General features: G+C 45.1%; 2 protein-coding genes across 6 annotated transcripts in view; one reads left to right on the top strand and one right to left on the bottom strand.

The window, feature by feature from the left end:
- Window positions 1-8440: 8440 nt before the first annotated feature.
- Window positions 8441-21172, bottom strand: snrpd3 (small nuclear ribonucleoprotein D3 polypeptide). The gene is made up of 3 exons (XM_069933767.1): window positions 20961-21172; window positions 17329-17521; window positions 8441-8617 (listed from the first exon to the last, which is right to left on the bottom strand). The coding sequence occupies exons 1-3, from the start codon at window positions 21084-21086 to the stop codon at window positions 8556-8558; spliced, it is 381 nt and encodes a 126-aa protein (XP_069789868.1). The 5' UTR covers window positions 21087-21172; the 3' UTR covers window positions 8441-8555.
- The window catches only part of gucd1 (guanylyl cyclase domain containing 1), a 28358-nt gene continuing 26868 nt past the window's right edge, over window positions 21150-22639 (top strand). For all 5 annotated transcript variants that reach the window (XM_069933762.1, XM_069933761.1, XM_069933763.1 and 2 more), the window contains exon 1: window positions 21150-21342. In XM_069933762.1, coding sequence (XP_069789863.1) covers window positions 21312-21342 — 31 coding nt within the window. In that variant the 5' untranslated portion in view covers window positions 21150-21311. The remainder of the gene's footprint in view (window positions 21343-22639) is intronic.

Genomic DNA, 22639 nt, shown 5'->3' with positions numbered 1-22639 from the left:
CATAAGAGTACAGAAGGAGCGAAAAAGAGAAACTAAAACTATAATAAGCAATAATGCAAGCAACCAACGGAGAATATTGCGGTCCAATCCCCCAAATATACCATTTAACCATGAAAAAGGATTCAAACTATCCTTGTGGGCCACAAAACCCAGACACTGAAGCTCACAAACAGATTTTGAAACATACTTAACAATATCAGATATATTAGTGGATACATCGGGCCGTGTCCCCCACGGGCAACTCCCTCGGAATGTCCTCGACATTACAAATCCAATTGCTGGCATCAAAGCAGCTGTTAAGCCAGATCACCAGGAGCATAAGTTGGAGGACCTGGAACAAAGAAGCCTGACATATGTCACTCACGATGCCGTAAGCTTTCAGTATTTAAACAAACTAAACCATCCTGTCCCTCAATAGCTACCCACCGAGTGTTACCCTGGGCAGGTGTCACTATTTCCCCTTTTACAGGAGGGCCACTACCTGGTGGTGCCACCCATACTTTTTGTCCAACATTCTCTAGCTCGGGGAAGGGGGGGGCAATGACTGTTTTTCCTCTGGAATAGGCTGTAGTTCAGAAGTGTGAAGAAGTCGGTGGAAAGCAGTGCCTCCCTTCAAAGGGCGATGATTCAAATTGTCGACTGCCTGTTGCAGCACATGGCACCACCCTTTCAGGGTCCCCAGTGGTGTTAACAAACAAATTTGTTCCTTCAGTAAGCCATTCATTCGTTCAACTAACCCAGCAGCCTGCGGGTAATAAGGAATATGGTGGACCCATAAAATACTGTTGTCAGCTGCCCAATCACAGATTGCCTTCCCGGAGAAGTGCGAGCCATTATCAGACTGAATTTCCTCTGGTACATCATAACAAGAAATTAAATGGTTTAGTCCTTGGATAGTGCTAGCTTGGTCAGCTGTCTTGGTGGGAAAAGCAAAAACCAGGCCTGAAAAGGTGTCAACCATTACTAGGACGTAACGTTTACCCATACACTCTGGCATAGCGAGCTCTCCGTCTTGTTCGGCCATGCAGACCAGGAGGAACTGTGCGGGACTTCACAAATTGGCATGCAGGGCATGTCCGTATGACCATGCGGACATTGTCCTGATGGATGGGTAAGGCATATGTATGGGCCCACATAGCTGATCCCTTCTCCCCCAAATGGCCACTCTGTTCGTGTGCCCATTGAACCAGGGTGACAGTATTGGCGTGGCTGATAGTGGCAAGCTGATCTGCTACTGCCTTATGTTGTGCCATGTTCATCGTCACATTGGTATGGGTGTCAACGTGATATACGGTTATCTCACGATGATGGGAAGCATCCCACAACAGCTGCCACAACTGTTTACCCCAAACTGGGCGGTCATGTATCAGCCAATCATTCTTTTGCCAATCAGGCATCCATACCACTAGTCCATTAGCCACAGCCCAGGAATCAGTAAACAAGCGAAGAGGATGATCATGGGGGTCTAGTGGTAAAATGACCACCTTCAACTCAGCATACTGACTGGAGCCACCATCCCCCTCCTCCAATAAGTGAGTTCCTGAGCTGGGATGGTAAGCCACTGCCTTCCACTTCTGCTTTCCTTGCACCCACTGGCTGCTACCATCAGTAAACCAGGTGTCCTCTTGTTCTGCTTCCTGTACCATCTCTTCTGTGGCCCCTTGGATCATCACATCATCATATAATGGTGAATTGAGAGGGAAGGCGATACTGGCACCATCTCCAAATCACGGGCAATTAGGCTGTGGCAAATAGTGGGAGAGTGTACATAGTCCTGAGGGAGGCGGGTGAAGGTATACTGGTGCCCCTTCCAGGTAAAGGTATACTGGCGCCCCTTCCAGGTAAAGGCGAACTGATCCTGTGAGTCCTCAGCTATAAGAATACTGAAGAAGGCGTTAGCGAGATCAATGACAGCACACCATGTTCCTGAGTTCCCAGTAGCAATGTTTTCAGTAAGGGTGACAATGTCTGGAACTGCTGAAGCAAGTGGTGGGGCATGTTTGTTCAAAAAACAATAATCAACTGTCATTCTCCAGGAGCCATCCGGCTTCTGGACTCGCCAAACAGGGCTATTAAAGGGTGACGTTGCAGGTCTCACTACCCCTTCTTCTTGCAAAGCATCGATGGTGGCAGTAATCTCTTCCTGTCCCCCAGGGAGGCGATATTGTGGAATGCATACTGGTTTCGGGGGGGGGAGGCACCATCACAGGATCCCACTTAGCCCGACCCACCACTAGTCTTTTTGCAATAGTCCGAATTCCAAATGCAAATCCCCCTTGGCTAGTATTAAGGGCCATACTGGCCAACACACTAATACCCAGGATACACTCGTCAGTGGCAGCCAGCAGGGCATGTAACCATATAGGGGAAGGGCCAACACCCACCGTGGCACGGACTTTTATTTCCTTCGCCAGGGTGATCGCTCCTCCTATCCCCTGTATTCGAAATGTCGGTCCGGTCCAGAGGTCAGGGTTACCCGGAATCACCGAGTGCTCCACACCGGTATCGACCAAAGCCAAATATTGGCGGTCATTACCCCCACCCCAATGGACTGTTAACGGTATGTAGGGCCGTGGGCCCCCATGTATCCGCTGAATCTCAATGGAGTAGACACAGGGGCCCTGCCCACAGCCTCATGCTTTAGTAGGTTTCGGGAGCTTCCAGGCCCACATGCCACTATTATCCATAAGAGCCTTTTTAACCAATTGTTGTATCTAATCACGGGTAACTGGAGCAAGAGAAGATAGCTCAGTGGGAGCAGCAGTGGGAGCAGAAGGCACAGTTAGGCAAGGAGGACTCAACAGCTGGGGATGATGTTCCCCTGCCTTTCTCTTATAAAGGGCATAAAGGACCGCAGTAGGTTTCCCATCAATATCACTTTTAGGTACGCCTAACTTTAACAAGGTTAGGAAAAGGTCCTTTCTTGTCCGTCCGTTATTAGCAGCCACCCCTCTCTTTTCATCCTGCTTGTCTGATGTAACCTGGGTTGTGCGTGAGTGGATTTTACCTCCCAACTCTAATTCTTGAAGCCCAGATAAGGCGTGCACTGCCTCAAACACAGGGTGCCCAATTCGTGGACTAGTTACGGACAGAACCAGTCCCCGTACAGTGGGTTGGGCGGAATGAACCAATCAGGTATGCATTCCGGCCGTGAATATCTCTTCATCAGGGCTCCCCCCATTTACCCACAGCCTCAAACGCCCTGCATACAAGGCAGAGGCCAGGGCCTGCTGACGAATTACTGCTATACCCTCCTCTGGGGTGGCCCAGTTGTTCTGCAAATGTAAATCCCAATCTACTGGTGATGGGTATACTCGTAGCAGGGCATCCCCTAGAGTGGCAAGTAAGTAATCCATCTCTCTTCCTCTACCCCGTAGCTCAGCAGTGACCCGGATATCAGTAGTTAATGTTCCTAATCCCAACAATTCCTCCGGGGTTAAATATACATTACCCCCTCCTTGCTCCCAAACACGCAAGAGCCAGGCTGCCAGAGTTTCTCCCGCCTTTTGCCTAAATCGATCTCCAATGGCAGCCAACTCTTGACCTCTGCTCCCACTTTGGCCCACAGGGTCCTTTGCCCAGTGGACGGGACAAGGCCTAGGCCATCCCATAGAGAGGGTAGGCATTAGAGCATAAGCAGGGGTTCAGGTATTTTCCCCTGGGTCCGCTTGGGAGATTGGGGTATCTATCCCTTCAATCTCTACCCTTACATCATCCCCCCCTTCCATCTGTTTGGGAAGTCTGCTGCCTTATGGGGCGGGCGTGAAAAGCAGGTGGAGCAGGCAGTATGTTAGGCATATACTGAGGAGTATCTGCATTATTACCATGGACATCTTTCCAGATATTCCCATCCCATTCATCAATTACATCAGGATCGTCGCCATTCCTTATCATGGCACGAATACGATGTGGATCGGGTTCTACTCCATGCCTTTCTTTATCTGCACAGAGCTGCTGCTGGAGTTTAATATTACGGAAGATCGTTTGGACATGCTTATCCTCCCATTCTTTGGCTCGGTCCTGACTGGTGCAAACAATCTCATGCATCATGGAACAGCGTTTTCGCAGGGCTTCTAGCTCCTCCTCTAGTTGCTCTCTCTTATGATGAGATTCTACTTCTCTTTGAACTAATTCTTCTTCACACTGAACGGAGTGGTGTGAGGCTGTGGCCAGCAGCCAAAAACAGTCCATCAGCGTCCCCTTTTTATGTGTTCTCCCTCTTTCTAGAACATTGTGGATTGTGGATGATCATATGTCCTCCATCTGTCTAAAACATTGTGGATTGTGGACAATCTTGGACCCTCCCTCTGTCTAAAACATTGTGAATTGTGGATGATCATGTGTCCTCCCCATGTCCAGAAAATTGTAGCTGCTGGACATACACATGTCCTCCATCTGTCTAGAACATCGTGAATGAACACATCTCCTCCTCTGTCTTGCACATTGTGAATTGTGGATGATCACGTGTCCTCCCCATCCAGAAAATTGTAGATGCTGGACGTACACATGTCCTCCATCTATCTCGAACATTGTGAATGAATACATCTCCTCCTCTGTCTAGCACATTGTGGATGATCACGTGTCCTCCGCCTGTCCAGAAAATTGTAGATGCTGGACATACACATGTCCTCCATCTGTCTAGAACATTGTGAATGAACACATCTCCTCCTCTGTCTAGAACATTATGAATTGTGGGTGATCACGTGTCCTCTTTCTGTCTAGGACATGGTGGATTGTGGACGATCATGTCTCCTCCCTCTCTCCAGAAAATGTTGGATTGTGGACAAATACGTATCCTCCCTGTCCAGAACATTGTAGATTGTATCAATCTAGTGTCCTCCCTCTTTTAGAACATTGTGATCACGAGTCCTCCACCTGTCCAGAACATTGTGGATGAACACGTGTCCACGCTTTCTAGAACATTGTGGTCTGTGAACGATCACGTGTCCTCCCTCCGTCCAGAACATTATTGATTGTGGATGATTACATGACCCTCCCTCTGTCTAGAACACTGTGTCCTTCTTAATTTTGGAAAAATTGTATATTAAGTTACCATTAAATCTATCTATTTTTTAAATGGGTTAAAGAGAAACTTGTCCGTAAACTACTCTTTGCAGACGATGCCGCTTTAGTTGCCCATTCAGAGCCAGCTCTTCAGCGTTTGACATCCTGCTTTGCGGAAACTGCCAAAAAGTTTGGCCTGGAAGTCAGCCTGAAGAAAACTGAGGTCCTCCATCAGCCAGCTCCCCACCATGACTACCAGCCCCCCCACATCTCCATCGGGCACACAAAACTCAAAACGGTCAACCAGTTTACCTATCTCGGCTGCACCATTTCATCAGATGCAAGGATCGACAATGAGATAGACAACAGACTCGCCAAGGCAAATAGCGCCTTTGGAAGACTACACAAAAGAGTCTGGAAAAACAACCAACTGAAAAACCTCACAAAGATAAGCGTATACAGAGCCGTTGTCATACCCACACTCCTGTTCGGCTCCGAATCATGGGTCCTCTACCAGCATCACCTACGGCTCCTAGAACGCTTCCACCAGCGTTGTCTCCGCTCCATCCTCAACATCCATTGGAGCGCTTTCATCCCTAACGTCGAAGTACTTGAGATGGCAGAGGTCGACAGCATCGAGTCCACGCTGCTGAAGATCCAGATGCGCTGGGTGGGTCACGTCTCCAGAATGGAGGACCATCGCCTTCCTAAGATCGTGTTATATGGCGAGCTCTCCACTGGCCACCGTGACAGAGGTGCACCAAAGAAAAGGTACAAGGACTGCCTAAAGAAATCTCTTGGTGCCTGCCACATTGACCACCGCCAGTGGGCTGATATCACCTCAAACCGTGCATCTTGGCGCCTGTTTGGCGGGCAGCAACCTCCTTTGAAGAAGACCGCAGAGCCCACTTCACTGACAAAAGGAAAAGGAGGAAAAACCCGACACCCAACCCCAACCAACCAATTTTCCCCTGCAGCCGCTGCAACCGTGTCTGCCTGTCCCGCATCGGACTTGTCAGCCACAAACGAGCCTGCAGCTGACGTGGACTTTTACCCCCCTCCATAAATCTTCATCCGCGAAGCCAAGCCAAAGAAGATATGTTTCCTTTAAAGGGTTTAGGGTTGGATAAATTTCAAATTGCATTTGTACGCTTAGCATTTTCTGTTGCTCGAAAATGTGTTGCAAGTACATGGAAAGAAAATATAGTGATTAACAATGTGATGTCTTAATGAACTGAAAGCTTGTATCTTCTTTCTTTGGCTTGGCTTCGCGGACGAAGATTTATGGAGGGGGTAAAAAGTCCACGTCAGCTGCAGGCTCGTTTGTGGCTGACCAGTCCGATGCGGGACAGGCAGACACGATTGCAGCGGTTGCAAGGGAAAATTGGTTGGTTGGGGTTGGGTGTTGGGTTTTTCCTCCTTTGCCTTTTGTCAGTGAGGTGGGCTCTGCAGTCTTCTTCAAAGGAGGCTGCTGCCCGCCAAACTGTGAGGCGCCAAGATGCACGGTTTGAGGCGTTATCAGCCCACTGGCGGTGGTCAATGTGGCAGGCACCAAGAGATTTCTTTAGGCAGTCCTTGTACCTTTTCTTTGGTGCACCTCTGTCACGGTGGCCAGTGGAGAGCTCGCCATATAATACGATCTTGGGAAGGCGATGGTCCTCCATTCTGGAGACGTGACCCATCCAGCGCAGCTGGATCTTCAGCAGCGTGGACTCGATGCTGTCGACCTCTGCCATCTCGAGTACCTCGACGTTAGGGGTGTGAGCGCTCCAATGGATGTTGAGGATGGAGCGGAGACAACGCTGGTGGAAGCGTTCTAGGAGCCGTAGGTGGTGCCGGTAGAGGACCCATGATTCGGAGCCGAACAGGAGTGTGGGTATGACAACGGCTCTGTATACGCTTATCTTTGTGAGGTTTTTCAGTTGGTTGTTTTTCCAGACTCTTTTGTGTAGTCTTCCAAAGGCGCTATTTGCCTTGGCGAGTCTGTTGTCTATCTCATTGTCGATCCTTGCATCTGATGAAATGGTGCAGCCGAGATAGGTAAACTGGTTGACCGTTTTGAGTTTTGTGTGCCCGATGGAGATGTGGGGGGGCTGGTAGTCATGGTGGGGAGCTGGCTGATGGAGGACCTCAGTTTTCTTCAGGCTGACTTCCAGGCCAAACATTTTGGCAGTTTCCGCAAAGCAGGACGTCAAGCGCTGAAGAGCTGGCTCTGAATGGGCAACTAAAGCGGCATCATCTGCAAAGAGTAGTTCACGGACAAGTTTCTCTTGTGTCTTGGTGTGAGCTTGCAGGCGCCTCAGATTGAAGAGACTGCCATCCGTGCGGTACCGGATGTAAACAGCGTCTTCATTGTTGGGGTCTTTCAAAGCTTGTATAGTTATGGAAAAAATTACATATAATTTGCATGAGAATTATTCTTTTAAAAAAAAATCAGTGGTTACCATATTTGGATTATATGCATTTAGATATACTTTGATTTTAGATATATACTTAGTTTCTGTTTGTTTGGTTTTCCTTAAAAGAGCTGGCTGATAGCTTGGAGGGGATTTAAATATTTTTTTTGGTTTTTTTTTATATATACTTATATAAAATTGTATTTATGGAATGTATGCTGTATTATTACTAATGATTTTTCAAATAGTTTTTAAAAATATCTCGTGTCCCTCCCCTCTGCTCGAACATTGTGAATTGTGGACAATGACGTGTCCTCCATCTTTCCAGAACATTGTGGATTGTTGGCGATCATGTTTCCTCCCTCTCCAGAAAATTTTGGATTTTGGACGAACACTTATCCTCCCTCTGTCTAGAACATTGTAGACGAACATGTGTCCTCCCTTGTCCAGAACATTGTGGATTGTGTCGATCTAGTGTGCTCCCTCTGTTTAGAACATTGTGGATGATCCCGTATCCTCCAGCTGTACGGAACATTGTAAATTGTGTCAATCACGTATCCTCCCTCTGTCTAGAACATTGTGGATTGTGTAGGATCACGTGTCCCTTCCTCTATCCAGACATTGTGTATTGTGTAGGATCACTTGTCATCCTGTCTAGAACATTGTGGATGATCACGTGTCCTCCTTCTGTCTAGGATATTGTGGATTGTGGAGAATCACACGTCAACCCTGACTGGAACATTGCAGATTATGGACGATCACATGTTCCCCCTCTGCTAGAACATTGTGGATTGCAGGTGGTCACATGACCTCCGTCTGAAATCTAGTCGGAAGTCACATCACCTGCCAATCAAGTTGGACACTGGCCACCTACTCGTGCACAGCTTGCCACTGGCGTAAATTGGACAGCACAGACTTGTAGGGCCAAAGTGGCCTGTGACAGTGCTGCACGTCTAAATTTAATAAAAAAGAATTTGGGCAGATCAGGAAGTTAACGAGAGGTAGAGTCTGGTTACCGAGAAAAATAAACCACATTGACATAACCAAACATGGAAAAAGTTTATTGTCAGCCAGCCTCACTCAACACACTGGAGTCCGTTTACAGAATTATAGAAAGCAATCCTGGAAATCCTTTGGAGAGGTGCTTGGAGGACCTCACCTCCGTTTCTGGAAGATATTCCCTCTGCCCATGCCACGACCTCTGCCTCGTGCTGCCACTGAGGAGAAAAATAAGCAGGATTCAGACCCAGTTTCCATCTGCATCACGTGCCTGCTTGGATACTACCAAGCTTTTACAGCCCAGAGAAGGCCAGATGCAGAGAGGAGCTCCATCCACACAGTGACCCAGCCCCCACAGCACCCTTGTGCAGAGAATTACAGAGATTTAATCGCCCATGGCTGAAATTTCTCATCATTTTCAAGTTTTATCATGTACACCAGTTTGTTTCACAAAAGTTGGGAGGGAGAAGGGGGAAATTTCCATTTAAAAAAAAAAATTTTTTGTATTTTTTATATAGTTTTAAAGAGTTTTTTTGTAGTTTTGAAAGTTGAGCAAGGTGACTAATTTGAATTTAAATTTTGCAACTTTTAATGTTAACAGTCTTAATAATCTGATTAAAAGAAAACGGGTGTTGGCTTATATCAAAAAGATGAAGATTGACATTGCATTTTTACAAGAAACACACTTGAAGTTGAAATGTGATTGGGTTGGGCACGTTATAGCATCGTCTTTTTGTAATTTTAATACATAAAAAGTTACCTTTTGCATTCGATTCAGTTTTTACAGCGGGGGAAGAGTACTGGTGGTAAATTGTAAGATTTTTTCAGAGCCTTGGACGTTGATAATGTTTATGCACCTCATGTAGATGAAGTGTTTATGATGGAATCAGGCTGATGAAAATGTTCTGCTGGGAGGTGACTTTAATTGTTGCTAGGATCCTTTATTGGATAAATCTCCAAAATCTTTGGGGAGAACAAAGATGGCTAAATAATTGTTAACAGTAATGAAGGAGTTGAATCTGGTGGAGATATGAAGGAGATTAAATCCAACAGAGAAGGATTTTTCTTTTTATTCGGCCAGACCTGAATCTTACACTAGAATTGATTTAATTTTACTATCTGCACAATTACAAGGTAGATTTACTCAAATGGGAGTATAAAAGTAGAATTTTGTCTGATCATTCTTTATTAATCTCTTGTACAGGTACGGAAAGTGTAAAAACCACATATTGCTGGAGATTTAATACGTTATTGCTAAAATGACCTGAATTTATTGAATATATGCAGCATCATCTAAAAACTTTTTTTTACAAATCAATGAAGGGTTGATGCAATGCAAATTTATTCTCTGGGGTGCTTTGAAAGCGTATTTGACTAAAATTAGGAAACTATATTTGGCAGAAAGTCAAAATTTGGTATTGATAATCTGGAAAAGGAAGTACAACGTGATTCAATGGAAGATAAAAAGGCTCAGTTGACAAACATATCAATATGAGAAATTGTTGCAAAGATCTAAACAATGTTATTATGTGAACATGCCCATAAAGTTTAGGCATGGCAATTGAAGACTAAACAGGTTTCTAGGACTATAAATGCTGTTAAAAGAGGTTCAACTTACTTACAAACCTCAGATTAATGATGAATTTTGTTTGTTTTATGAAGAATTGAACACTTGAGGTTGTGCGGGATAATGATCGAATCAATGCATTTTTGTTTAATTTAGATGCTATCGTTACAGGAGAAAGAGAGGAAAGAGTTAGACATTTTATTTTTTACTGAGATGGAAATTAAAGAAGCACTGTAGGGTAGGCCAGGAGGGAAATCTCCTGGCGAGGATGGCTTTATTCCTGAATTTTATAAAGAATTTCATGATTTACTATTTCCCACATTTATGGAAGCTTTAAAACAGACTACTGAGACTGGCTCCTATCCAGAATCTTTTTCTAAATCATCCATTACAGTTATTCCAAAAAAAGACAGAGATCCATTAAAAGTCAGTTCATATAGACCATTTTCTTTGTTAAGTGTCGATTATAAGATAGTGGCTAAAGTTTTAGCTAATAGATTAGTTAAATATTTGCCAGAGTTGATTCATGTAGACCAGGCTGGGTTTATTAAGAATCGGTATTCAGCAGATAATATTGTTAAGTTGATTTCTTTGATTAATGTTTCTCGAGAGCAACCCAACCAACCCATGATAATGGCATTAGATGCTGAAAAAGCTTTGATAGAGTGGAATTATTTTTTAAAAAAATTTAAAGTATTAGAGAAATTTAAATTGGGACCACTCTTTACTGGTTGGGTGAAGGCTTTATAAGAATCCATCAACCAGGGTGGTGACAAATGGACAAATATCATCTTCGTTTACACTGTCTAGATCAACTAGGCAAGGTTGCCCTCTGTCACCAGCCCTATATGTCAAATGATTAGACAAGATGGTAATATTAAAGGTATTAAAGAACAATCAGATGAATATAAAATTAATTTATTTGTGGATGATGTTTTAATATACTTAACACATCCTGTCCAATCTTTGGGACATCTTCAAGCACGATTAGAGCAGAATGGTGGGATGTCCGGTTATGTTAATTGGGAGAAATGTGAGATATTGCCATTAGTAAATGAAGATTATTCAGTTTGTAAACAGAAAACACAATTTTGGTGGTCTGATAAGATTAAATATTTGGGGATAGTTGTTGATGTTGATTATAAACATTTATATAGGTTAAATTATTTACCTTTACTGAGTAGAATTAAAAGTGATTTAAATAGATGGAAAGATTTACCAATAACTTTGATAGGATGTGTAAATTGTATTAAAATGAATATCCTTCCTTGTATACAATTTTTGTTCCAATCAATTCCTTGTAAACTTCAAAAAAAAATATTTTTTAAAGATTTAAATGCTTCAATACGATTGTTTTTGTGGAAAGGTAAATTGGCAAGAGTATCCTATTTTTAATAGGATGTTTGAAATTGACCATCCTTTGATTTGGGCTAAGGTTTAGATGGCACAAATTTCTGAAGGAAATATGGATCAGTTTATTTATAAATAGAATCCTCGCCTTTTTCAAAATTACAATTTACCTGTGTTAAAAAATTTAATGGAGAGGGATCAAATTGTGGGAACTAAAGGTAAAATTTCAGCTAAGACTCCAGTGTATCAGAATAAATTGATTCCTTTTTCAATGATTAATCAGTATTTGAAATTTTGGGAACAGAAAGTCTAGGAGATCATTATAAAGCTGGGTTTTTTTTGTTGTTTAAAGACAAAGAAAAATTTGGAATTATGTTGAATACATTGTTTGCATATTATCAAGTTTATGCTTTGTTATTACAGAATTTGGGATGTGAGCTAAGGTTACTACCTAAGCGAACTAAATTTTACTTACTGACGGGGGGGGGGGGAGAAAAGGTTTTATTTTGGAAATGTATGCTTTGTTGCAACAAAAAATGACTAAATTAAATTTGTTTAAAACAAAAAATAAATGGGAGAATGATTTGTCTATCCCAATATCTAAGAAAGAATGGATGACTATGTGTGAAGATAGTGTAACTAAATTAATAAATGTGAGATATGGCTTGGTTCATTATAATTTTTCTACATCAGCTTTATTTATCACCTGAGAGGTTAAAGAAATATGGATTTAGTTCTTTGGATTTGTGTTTTCGATGTGGTAAAGAGGTTGGTTCCTTTCTGCATTCGGTATGGCTTTGTGAAAAGGTGAAACTGTTTTGATGTAGGATTAAGGAATTTTTGGAAGGTTTGTTTAAGTTTAAACTTGAATTGGATCCGTTGTTATTTTTGTTAGGATATAGTACGACACTGATTTTGGGGTTAAAATTAGAGAAATTTCAGATTGCATTTATTCGTTTAGCATTGGGAGCGGCTAGAAAATGTATAGCGATTACTTGGAAGAATGATATTGAATTGAGTATGCAGAGATCGCATATAGAGTTGAGATCCTGTATTCCATTCGAAAATATAACATAATTTACGTGATAATTATCCCTTTTTTATTAAGAGCCTGTACTTGAAATATATGGGTTTAGATATATGGTAGTATTTTTTTCTCTTCCCGGATGGAGTTGGCATCCTTTAAGGTGTTAAGTAGAAGACTGCGTGTGTGTGTGTGTGTGTGTGTGTACATATATATATTTAAATTTTTATATATTTTTTTCATATATGGGGTAGTTTAGTGGAGGGTGGGTTAGGGTAGAGGGTTATAGTGGAATATAGTTACAAAATATCATGTATACTTTGTTTTTCTTTATATGTATTTTTATTTATACATCATGATTAATAAATAAAGTTTAAAAAAAAACAAATGTCCAGCAAGTCAACTTTAAGAGGAGAAAGCCCATTACAGTGTGGTGTTTCAGTGCAGAGTCCTGAATAAGCCATAAGACAGTTCTATTCCAGTCTTAATTGTTCATGGGTGTATTTGGATGGCGTGGGCTCATGGGCTGGAAGGGTCCGTTAATGTGCTGCATCTCCAAACCATTTATGTACAACGCGAAAAGCAGTGGACCCAACACCAACCCCTGCAGGACACCACTAGTCACCTGTGTGCAAGCAGAAAATCCCTCCCTATTCCCGTTCTTCTCCTTCTGCCAGTCAGCCAATCTTCTATCCACACTAGTACCTTTACTGTAATACCGCATGCTCCTGTCACGTTTTGCACCCTCGTGTGCAGAACCTTGTCTGAAAATCAAAGTAAACACCCTGATTCTCCTGCGTCTGTCCTACTTGTTACTTTCTTTAAGAATTCCAGTAGATTTGTCAGGGAAGAAGGAAACCATGCTGACTTTGGCCCATTTTATCATATACCCTGAAACCTCATCCTTAATAATGGATTAAAATCCTATCAACAACTGAAATCAGGCGGACGGGCCTGTAGTTTCCTGTCTTTTGCCTCCCTCACTTCTTCAAGAGTGGAGCAACGTGCTCTGGAATAATTCTGGACTCCGCCTTCAGCTTCCCAAGCACCTGCGTAACGGTGATGGCACTCACTTCTGCTCCCTGAACCCCTTGAACTTCTGGCATAACACGACCGTCTTCCACAGTGAAGGCTGACATAAAATATCCATTTATTTCATCCACCACTTTGTCTACTGTTACCAGTTTTCCAGCACCATTTTCCAGCATCTGTTATCCACTCTTGCCTCTCTTTAAGTAACTGAAAACTCTTGGTGTCTTTGTGTTCCTTGATAGCTTACCTTCATATTTAACCTATTCTTCTCATTACTTTTATTTAGTTGCCTTCTATCGATTTTTAAAAACCTACTGAAACCTCTGCTTCTGCTAATTCTGGCAGTCTCGCTCACTTTTCCATTGTCTGACTTCCCTTGCCAGCCACAGTTGCCTCGCTCCCCCTTTAGAATGCTTGTTCTTCTATGGGGACGAACTGATCCTGCATCTTCCAAATGATTCCCAGAAACTCCTGCATTGCTGATCCACTGTCTTCCCTGCTTGGGTCACCTTCCATCTCCTCTCTCCCACCTGTCTAGTTACCTCTACTCAACTGAACTACAAATTTCAACTTCTCCCTCTCAGACAGCAGTGAATCCTATCATATTATGATCACTGCTTCCTCAGGGTTCCTTAACCTTAAGCTCCCTGATCAAATCTGGTTCATTGCACAGCACCAAATACAGAATTGCTTTTTCCCTCATGGGCTCAACCACACACATCTCTAAAATGGCATCTTGCATGCATTCCACAAATTGCTTCCCCGGGATTTTCCCAGTCTACCTGCACGTTGAAGTCCTCCATGACCCCGTAATATTGCCTTCCTTGCATGCCCCCTGTGTAATTTGCACCCTATATCCTGCCTGCTATTCAGAGGCCTAATGCAACTCCCATCAGTCTTTTTGCCCTTGCGCTCTCTCAACTCAACCCACAAGGATTCTATGTTGTACCTGCTGATTTCTAACCTCATTTTATACACACATGCATTCAAGTACATCTTCAGTCCCATGGTCACCAACCTTCTCACATTTGTCTGCTTCCCGAGTTTGAATTCTTATCCATTTCTAAACTTTCTTTATTCTGCAGACTTCAATAACCTTTATCTATACTTTATCAATCTATTGAAGCCACCCTCATACTATTTAGTTTAAAGCTCTATCCACAGCCCCAGTTATGTGATTCCCAGGACCCTGGTCCTAGAATGGCTCAGATGGAGCCTGTACCCTTGGAATCGGAATTGGACATTTTGGTATTCGCATTTTACTAGGCCTATAATTTTGACTGAATTGATTAATTTTTAAATAAATTATTAAATATTAATTATTTTAATAATGTTTTAATAATTTAATGAATAACTTTTACAACTGGATTGTTTTTAACAAGTGTTTTTCATTTTAAAAATTCAATTAATTATATATTCTATTGTATGTAATTAGACTATCATTATTTCCCAAAAGCCCTTGTTTTGGATTGTTCCCCACCTGTTTTTAATAATTTAAATACATCACCATAATCTATGAGAAGCCCTTGTTTTCTGGGGTAGCAGTTTCCTGGGGTGGGTTTTTTGCAATGCCAGGTGCAGAGGTACAGAGTTGGCCAGCAGACAATGAGTGGAGCGGCAGGCAAAAATATTGACACCAAAATGTCCCAGGCCCCCATCAGAACAGCTGCCTCCTTCCCCAATACCAGTACCAATGCCCCAAAATTCAAACCCACTTCTCCCACTCTAGTCTTTGAGTCACACATTTAACTCCCTAATCTTATCAACCAATTTGCATTTGGATCAGGTAGCAATCCAGAGATTAATTTAGTCCCTATCTCTCAAATTCTATCAGCAGAACCTTTTCCTTAGTTCTCCCCATGTTGTCAACATACATGGACCACGACAAGTAATCATTGTCTTATTACTTCTCTACCTTGCCGAGTCCTGTAAGAATTATGTTCCAAGGCACCACCCCTCATTTTTCTAAACTTGAAAAGTGCACAACCTTTCTTCATAGATCACACCCCCATTCTTCTGGTTTATCTCCCTCAAAAACCAGGCATGTGAGTGAGGCTAAAAAAAGAGGTAAAGAGTCAAGCACTTGTGTGAGGCCTACATTGGGGGTCAAGGGGGCCCAGTGCCCCCTGTGAGGGGCTTGGAGGGCAGCACTTGGAATTTTTTTCAAAATGTACACACACTTTAATAGGTAGAGTGAACTGTATTAAAATAAATATCTTTCCAAGGATCCAACATCTTTTTCAGACTATTCCCTGTCAAATACCTCAACAATTTTTAAAGATCTTAACTTAATGTTAGAAAAATTTTATGGAAAAGGAAAATGGCTAGGGTATCCTTGGAAAAATTAATGGAAATATGAATTAGGTGGATTACAAATTCAACATATTCATAAATATTAGTGGTATGTTTGATTTAAATAAATCCTCAGTTTGGGCAAAATAGAGTTAGCTAAAATTAATGAACAATGTATGCAAGAATTTATTTATAAATGGAATTCAAAATTGTTAATTGGTGGAGATCCACCGATATTGAAACATTTAATTGAATTATGAAATAAAATTGATTACGATATCGGTGGAAAAGGTAAGATTTCATCGAAAATGCCTTCATATCAAAATAAGATTTTCCTTATTACCGTTAATAATCAGTTTTTGAAGATATGGAATCAATTGGGGATTAAAAATGTTGAAGATCGTTTTGAAGCAGGGAAATTTATATCTTTTAATTGAATGAGGGCAAAATATGAGATCCCTCATAATAATTTTTTGTTATTATCAAGTAAAAGCTTTTTAAACGGAAAGGTTAGGCTATAGTTTAAAATTACCTAGACAATCTGCTTTAGAGTTGTTACTTACTAGAGATATAAATAAATTTATTTCTGAGATGTATAAATTATTACAAAGTAAAATGTCTCAACCAAATATTCATAAATCAAGATTAAAATGAGAAAATGAATAAAAAGGTGGGGTGGAAGGAGCTCAAGATGAGCTGGATAGGAAGAGAGGGCTAAAAAAGGACATCTCCTAAATAGAGGAAAGGAAAGCGGGCGGAAAGGAGATCGAGGGACAGGGAAAGAGAGAGCCATGGGGGGGGGGGGTTAATCAAATTGGAGGATGACGTTAATGCTATCTGGTTGGAAAAAATCTGCTCGTTTTCCTCTTATTCCTGACGAAGGGCTCAGACCCAAGACATGAGTTAGCCTTTATTTCCTATCGATGCTGCGTAACCTGCTGTTTTTCCAGCACGTTTGTGTACTGTAATGTGGGTAGAGGTCAGAAACAGGAAGGGAGTGCTTACTCCATTGGGTGTAGTCTATATGTCCCCAAATAGCCATCGGGCCACTTAGGAGCAGATAGGGAGGGAGATTTTCGAAAGGTGCAAGAAGAATTGAATTGTTATTTTTACACCTTTCCAAAAATAACTGGCGGCAAAGGATGAAAGGTTACTTAATAGAGATGTACAAGATTACAAGGGGCATAGATACAGCCAGCATCTTGTTCCCAGGGTTGCAATGGTTAATGTCAGAGACAAGGCTTTTTTTAATACAGTACATGGAGTGTGGTGGGTGCTTAGAACACATGACCAGATGATGATTGAGGTTGGTCCAATGGGGAGATTTAAAAGACTCTTCAATAGACGCATGAATGCAAGGCAAATGGGATAGGATGGGGAATTGTGAACTGCAAAGGAGGGACAAGTTAGATCGACCGTGGAATAGGTTTATATAGAATGATGTTGTGAGCCAAAGGCCCTGTATGGGTCTATGTTGTTTAGCTCTGTAGTAATTAGAGAAAATAAGTGAGGTAGCATCTGTGGGGAGGGGAACAATTATACAACTTTCTGATTTGAATTGAAACTGCTTGAATAATCCACTGACTTCATGGACAGGTGATGGACAAATGACAGCATTAATTATTCAGATCAATGAGGAGGGTTGAAGCTGGCAGCACACCCACCTTGAGCTTTGAGAATGGCAGCCTTCCCTCGACCAGCCCCCGTCCCCTGGTTTTTATTCTTCATGCTCTTTAACATTGGGGCATTTTTTAGCATGTCTGGTAAGATTAGGAAGCGGATCTTGCTGCCGCGGATGTACACCTGTTCCAGCTGCGCTACACGCCCATCCCTGTAGGTCACGGTGATGTTGGACATCTGGAGAGGAAAGAGACACGGTCAGTACAGTACAGACCCCCGCACAGGGAGCAGCTGTCAGCACCCAAGTTACTTGATCTGGACACCGAGGGGTTAATGACCACTGGCAGCCCGTTAAATCAACTGGCAGGTGCTTGGGTGTAAAACAATGCCACACCCACAGTGCTGTCCTGGAAACAGCAAGATGAGCATTGCTTTGGAGAAGCTCCTATTGGACAGCTTCAGAGGGCACACAGCAAGCCAGGGGTTGAATCAGAGTTTAAAGGGAAAGCAGAGAGAGTTTAAAGGGAAAGCACGCTCCTCAGCATGAGCCGTGAGAAGCATGATCCTCGACACAGGACAGTGGCAAGAAACCTCAAAGGAATCGCCATCACTCGCGTGCCTCAATGCAAACCCGGAGCAGGCTGCATAACGCTTCAGTCGCTGACATGCGACCACAGAATCTTCAGCCACTGCACAAGTTGAATGGACTGTGGAGAAGAGAGCGAAAAGTGAGAATTTGGGCATCAAAGGCAGCTTAAGTAGGCCCTTGGAGGAAGTCAAACTGGGGCAATATCCAAATAGAATGGAGCCACAGAATGAAAGGGTGAATTACAATTTTCACCCCACTTTCTGCTCCCAACCTGAGTCAGCCCTCCAGCCCAGTTTGATCCCATGCTCCCACACCAAACAGTAAAATGACACCAGAGGCATGAAATCATACAGCAGAGACAGAGGACATCAAATAACTGCCAGTATGATTGAAATACTCAGCATATCCAGGCAAACCTCGAGAACTGTACATTGGAGTCACACTCCTGATTGTATCGGAGGTTCGGATCTGAAGTTGGGTGGCCGATGGATTGAACTGGATTCTGTGTGGCTGCCTAGGATGCAGGAGCGCTGGAGGCAAATCCATGGGCACTCAGTGTCTCTGAAGGAGCTCTGCTTCCCCATCTCTTATTGTTGGGGGTGGAGGGGGTGCAGCGTCGGGAAAAGTTTGCCTTATAGCAGATAAAAGTTGAAGTGTATCATGTTTGCTACATTTGTAATGAATTGACAATAAAATGAACCTTTGGACAGTGTGGAAACAAGTCCTTCAGCCCACTGTGCCCACTCTGACCAAAATATCCCTCCCACACAAGCATCACTTGCCTGCATTCACTACGTATCACTCAAAACCCATCCTATCCACCTATTTGTCCATTTGCAGTAGTACCTACCTCAACTACCTCCTCTGGCAGTCCATTCCATACACCCACCAACCTCTGGGTAAAAACAATCCCTCAGTTCCTGTCAAATCTCTTCTCCCTCACCATAAACTTACATCCCCTGGTTACCGATTCCTCCTACTCTGGGCAAATCTCTCCCCCCCTCACCATAAACCTATGTCCCCTGATTACCGATTCACCTACTCTGGCCAAATCTCCCCCCCTTACACCATAAACCTATGTCCCCTGGTTACCAATTCCCTACTCTAGCCAAATCTCCCCCTCTTACAATATAAACCTATGTCCCCTGGTTACTGATTCCCTACTCTGGCCAAATCTCCCCCCCCTTACACCATAAACCTATGTCCCCTGGTTACCGATTCCCTACTCTGGCCAAATCTCCCCCCCCCCCTTACACCATAAACCTATGTCCCCTGGTTACCGATTCGCCTACTCTGGCCAAAAGACCCTCTGCATTCACCCAATCTATTCCTCTCATGATTTTGTCCACCTCTCACCGTCTGGTAATAAAGCCTCAGCCTGCTCAACCTCTCCCAAGAGCTCAGGTCTGAGCCCTGGCAACATCCTCATGAATCTTCTCTGCATCTCTCCAGCTTGACAACATCTTTCCTTTCACACGGTGACCAAAACTGAACACAATACTCCACAATGGGGCCTCACCAACGTCTCATATAACTACAACACAACCTCCCAACCTCTACACTCAGTACTCCGACTCACGAAGGCCAGTGTGCTGAAAGCCTTTTTGACTACCCTTACCTGTGACTTCACTTTCTAGTGACTATGTACCTCTGTTCTGAGACCCCTCTGCTCTACAACACTCCCCAGATACCCACCATTAACTGTGTAGTGCTACCCACATTTCTCTGTATTAAATTCCATCAACCATTCCTCTGCCCACCTGATCACAATCCTGCTGCCATCTTTGGCAACATCTACCAGATGGTGAAGACACTTTTATATTATCTGCAAACCTACCAATCACGCCATGTAGGATTTCATCTAAATCATTGACAATGATGGCAAACAGCAATGGTCCCAGCACCAAACCGTGACCCACTAGCCACAGGCCTCCAGTCCAAAAAAACAGCCTGCCACCACTGCCTTCTGCTTTCGACCTCAAAGCCAATTTTCTCCCCATTCTGTCTCACTTTGTATCCCATACGATCTAACCTTCCAGAGTAGCTCACCACATGGAACCTCCCCATCTTCCCCATCCCACCATGTCCCCCCCCCGCCTCTCCTCTTCTACCCAGCCTCATGTCCCTCTTCTCTCCATTTCTCTCCCTCCCCTCCCTGCATCCCCAGGTTTTTTTCCACCCTAGGAGAAAGAGCAAAGGTGCCTTGAAACCCATTGCTCTGGGCAGATGGGGCTTATTAACCACAGTTGGTAATTGATTTAGGAGCGGGAAAATTCCGATTTCAAATTCTGCTGCCTTTTGGCTATACACGCTTATGGGAAAGGCTTTGGGAATGAACACCAAGGAAAAATCCAGAATCTGAGTCCTTATGTGGCTGAGTGCTGTGCCCAGCACTAGCTCGGCAACTCCTGCGATGCTGCTGGCACCAGACTATATAGAATTTCGGCATTCCTTTGGACCTGTCATTAGCATGGAAGGGGGGGGGGGGGGGGCATGGGCAACACATGAATCTCTGTATCAACTCTGCCCTGGCTTGTGGCCAAGAGAGGCCACTCCAGTTTCACTTTGTACTGTCGGACAAACACGGGAAGCAGCAGTTTCCGTTGCCACAGTTGACACTGCTCTACAAACCTGTGACTATCAAAGGCACAGTACCCATAGTCAACTATGACCAATGGAGACAAGAAGGTAAAAGTTCCATTATTGTCACGTAATACTACATTTAGAATGTAACATACATGAAATTCATTAACTTTGTCTACCATAAGGCAGACAAAGTCACCACTTTGCCCAATGCCCCTCCCTGAAATGAGGCCCTGATGAGGAACAAATTCATGACCCCCTAGTTTACAAGATCAGTGCTCTAACCACTGAGTTATTGGAGCCTCCCCTACACCCTTTCTTCTCCCTTACCCCCTCTCTCCCCTCCTCTCCCCTTCCCTTGCTGTCCCCTTTTCTCTCCCCATCCCCTCCCCTTTATCCTCTCATACCCCTTTACCCCTTCACCTTTCTCCTCTTACCCTCCACTACTGTTTCACCCCTTTCCACACCTCATCCACCCGACCATCCCCTCTCTCTCTTCCCCACCTGGCAGTTCATGTTGTCCTCGGCCTCGATCAGCTTGCCCCGGTACACCTCGCCGGTATTGGTCTCACAGGTGACGACGTGGCCCTCGGCTTCGTGCAGCACCTTGATGGGGACACCGATCGACATAATGGCGGACGAAGATACTCACAGCGCGGAGCCGGCCCGCCACCCCCACAATGCTCGGCGGCGGAAGGCCGCTCCCGGATGTGACGTGTCGCGGCCGACCTCCTCTTCCCGGTATGGCCGCCCCTCGCTCTTCGCGGGCAGTACTGGACACGGCGAAGCTGTGGCCACGAGAGTAAGGACCGAGTCCCGGAGAGGTCCCGGCCCCAGCTCCGGCAGGGCGGCAGGATGAAGCCCAATGAGCCGGACATCCTGACCAGTGAGTGGAGGTGGGGGCGGGAAGAGGGGAGGAGACGGAAAGGGAATGGGGGGTGGGGGAAGAGAGGGAGAGGAGAAGGGGGGGGGGGAAGAGAGGGAGAGGAGAGGGGGGGGAAGAGAGGGAGAGGAGAGGGGGGGGAAGAGAGGGAGAGGAGGGGGGGGAAGAGAGGGAGAGGAGGGGGGGGAAGAGAGGGAGAGGAGAGGAGGGGGGGAAGAGAGGGAGAGGAGAGGAGGGGCGGATGAGAGGGAGAGGAGAGGAGGGGGGGAAGAGAGGGAGAGGAGAGGGGTGGGAAGAAGGAGAGGAGGGGAAAGGGAATGGGGAGAGGGGGAAAGAGGGAGAGGAGATTTGAGAGGGGAAGGGGAGGGGATGAGGGAGGAGGGGAAGGGGAATGGCGGGGGGCAAAGAGAATGAGGAAGGGAGAGGAGGGGAAGGAGAATGAGGAAGGAAGGGAGGGGAAGGGGAGGAGAGGAGGTTGAGGGAGGGGAAGGGGAGGAGAGGAGATTGAAGGAGGGGAAGGGGAGGAGAGGAGGTTGAAGTAGGGGGAGGAAGGAAGAAGAGGGGAAGGGGAATGAGGGAGGAAGGGAGGGGAAGGAGAATGAGGGAGGAAGGAAGGGGAGGAGAGGAGGGGGTAGGAGAATGAGAAAGGGAGGGGGAGAGGAGGGGAAGGAGAGGAGGGGGGAGGAGGGGAGGGGGAATGAGGAGAGGTGGGGGAACAGGGACGGGAGGAGAGGAGGGGAAACGGGAGGAGAGGAGGGGAAACGGGAGGAGAGGAGGGGGAACGGGGACGGGAGGAGAGGAGGGGGAACGGGGACGGGAGGAGAGGAGGGGGAACGGGGACGGGAGGAGAATGAGGGGGAACGGGGACGGGAGGAGAATGAGGGGGGACGGGAGGAGAATGAGGGGGAACGGGGACGGGAGGAGAATGAGGGGGAACGGGGACGGGAGGAGAATGAGGGGGAACGGGGACGGGAGGAGAATGAGGGGGAACGGGGACGGGAGGAGAATGAGGGGGAACGGGGACGGGAGGAGAATGAGGGGGAACGGGGACGGGAGGAGAATGAGGGGGAACGGGGACGGGAGGAGAATGAGGGGGAACGGGGACGGGAGGAGAATGAGGGGGAACGGGGACGGGAGGAGAATGAGGGGGGACGGGAGGAGAATGAGGGGGGACGGGAGGAGAATGAGGGGGGACGGGAGGAGAATGAGGGGGGACGGGAGGAGAATGAGGGGGAACGGGGACGGGAGGAGAATGAGGGGGAACGGGGACGGGAGGAGAATGAGGGGGAACGGGGACGGG

Source organism: Narcine bancroftii, chromosome 4 (genome assembly GCF_036971445.1).
Source record: "Narcine bancroftii isolate sNarBan1 chromosome 4, sNarBan1.hap1, whole genome shotgun sequence".
Lineage (NCBI taxonomy): Eukaryota > Metazoa > Chordata > Chondrichthyes > Torpediniformes > Narcinidae > Narcine > Narcine bancroftii.
Note: the sequence above shows the minus strand (reverse complement) of the source record. Positions and strands in the feature narration are given on the sequence as shown.

Coding starts and splice junctions, on each gene's coding strand:
- snrpd3 (XM_069933767.1), bottom strand. CDS start 21,086: ATGTCGATCGGTGTCCCCATCAAGGTGCTGCACGAAGCCGAGGGCCAC. Junction 17,522..20,960: donor AGGACAACATGAACTGCCAG/GTGGGGAAGAGA, acceptor TTTCCTCTCCAG/ATGTCCAACATCACCGTGAC. Junction 8,618..17,328: donor TGCCATTCTCAAAGCTCAAG/GTGGGTGTGCTG, acceptor TTTTCTCCTCAG/TGGCAGCACGAGGCAGAGGT.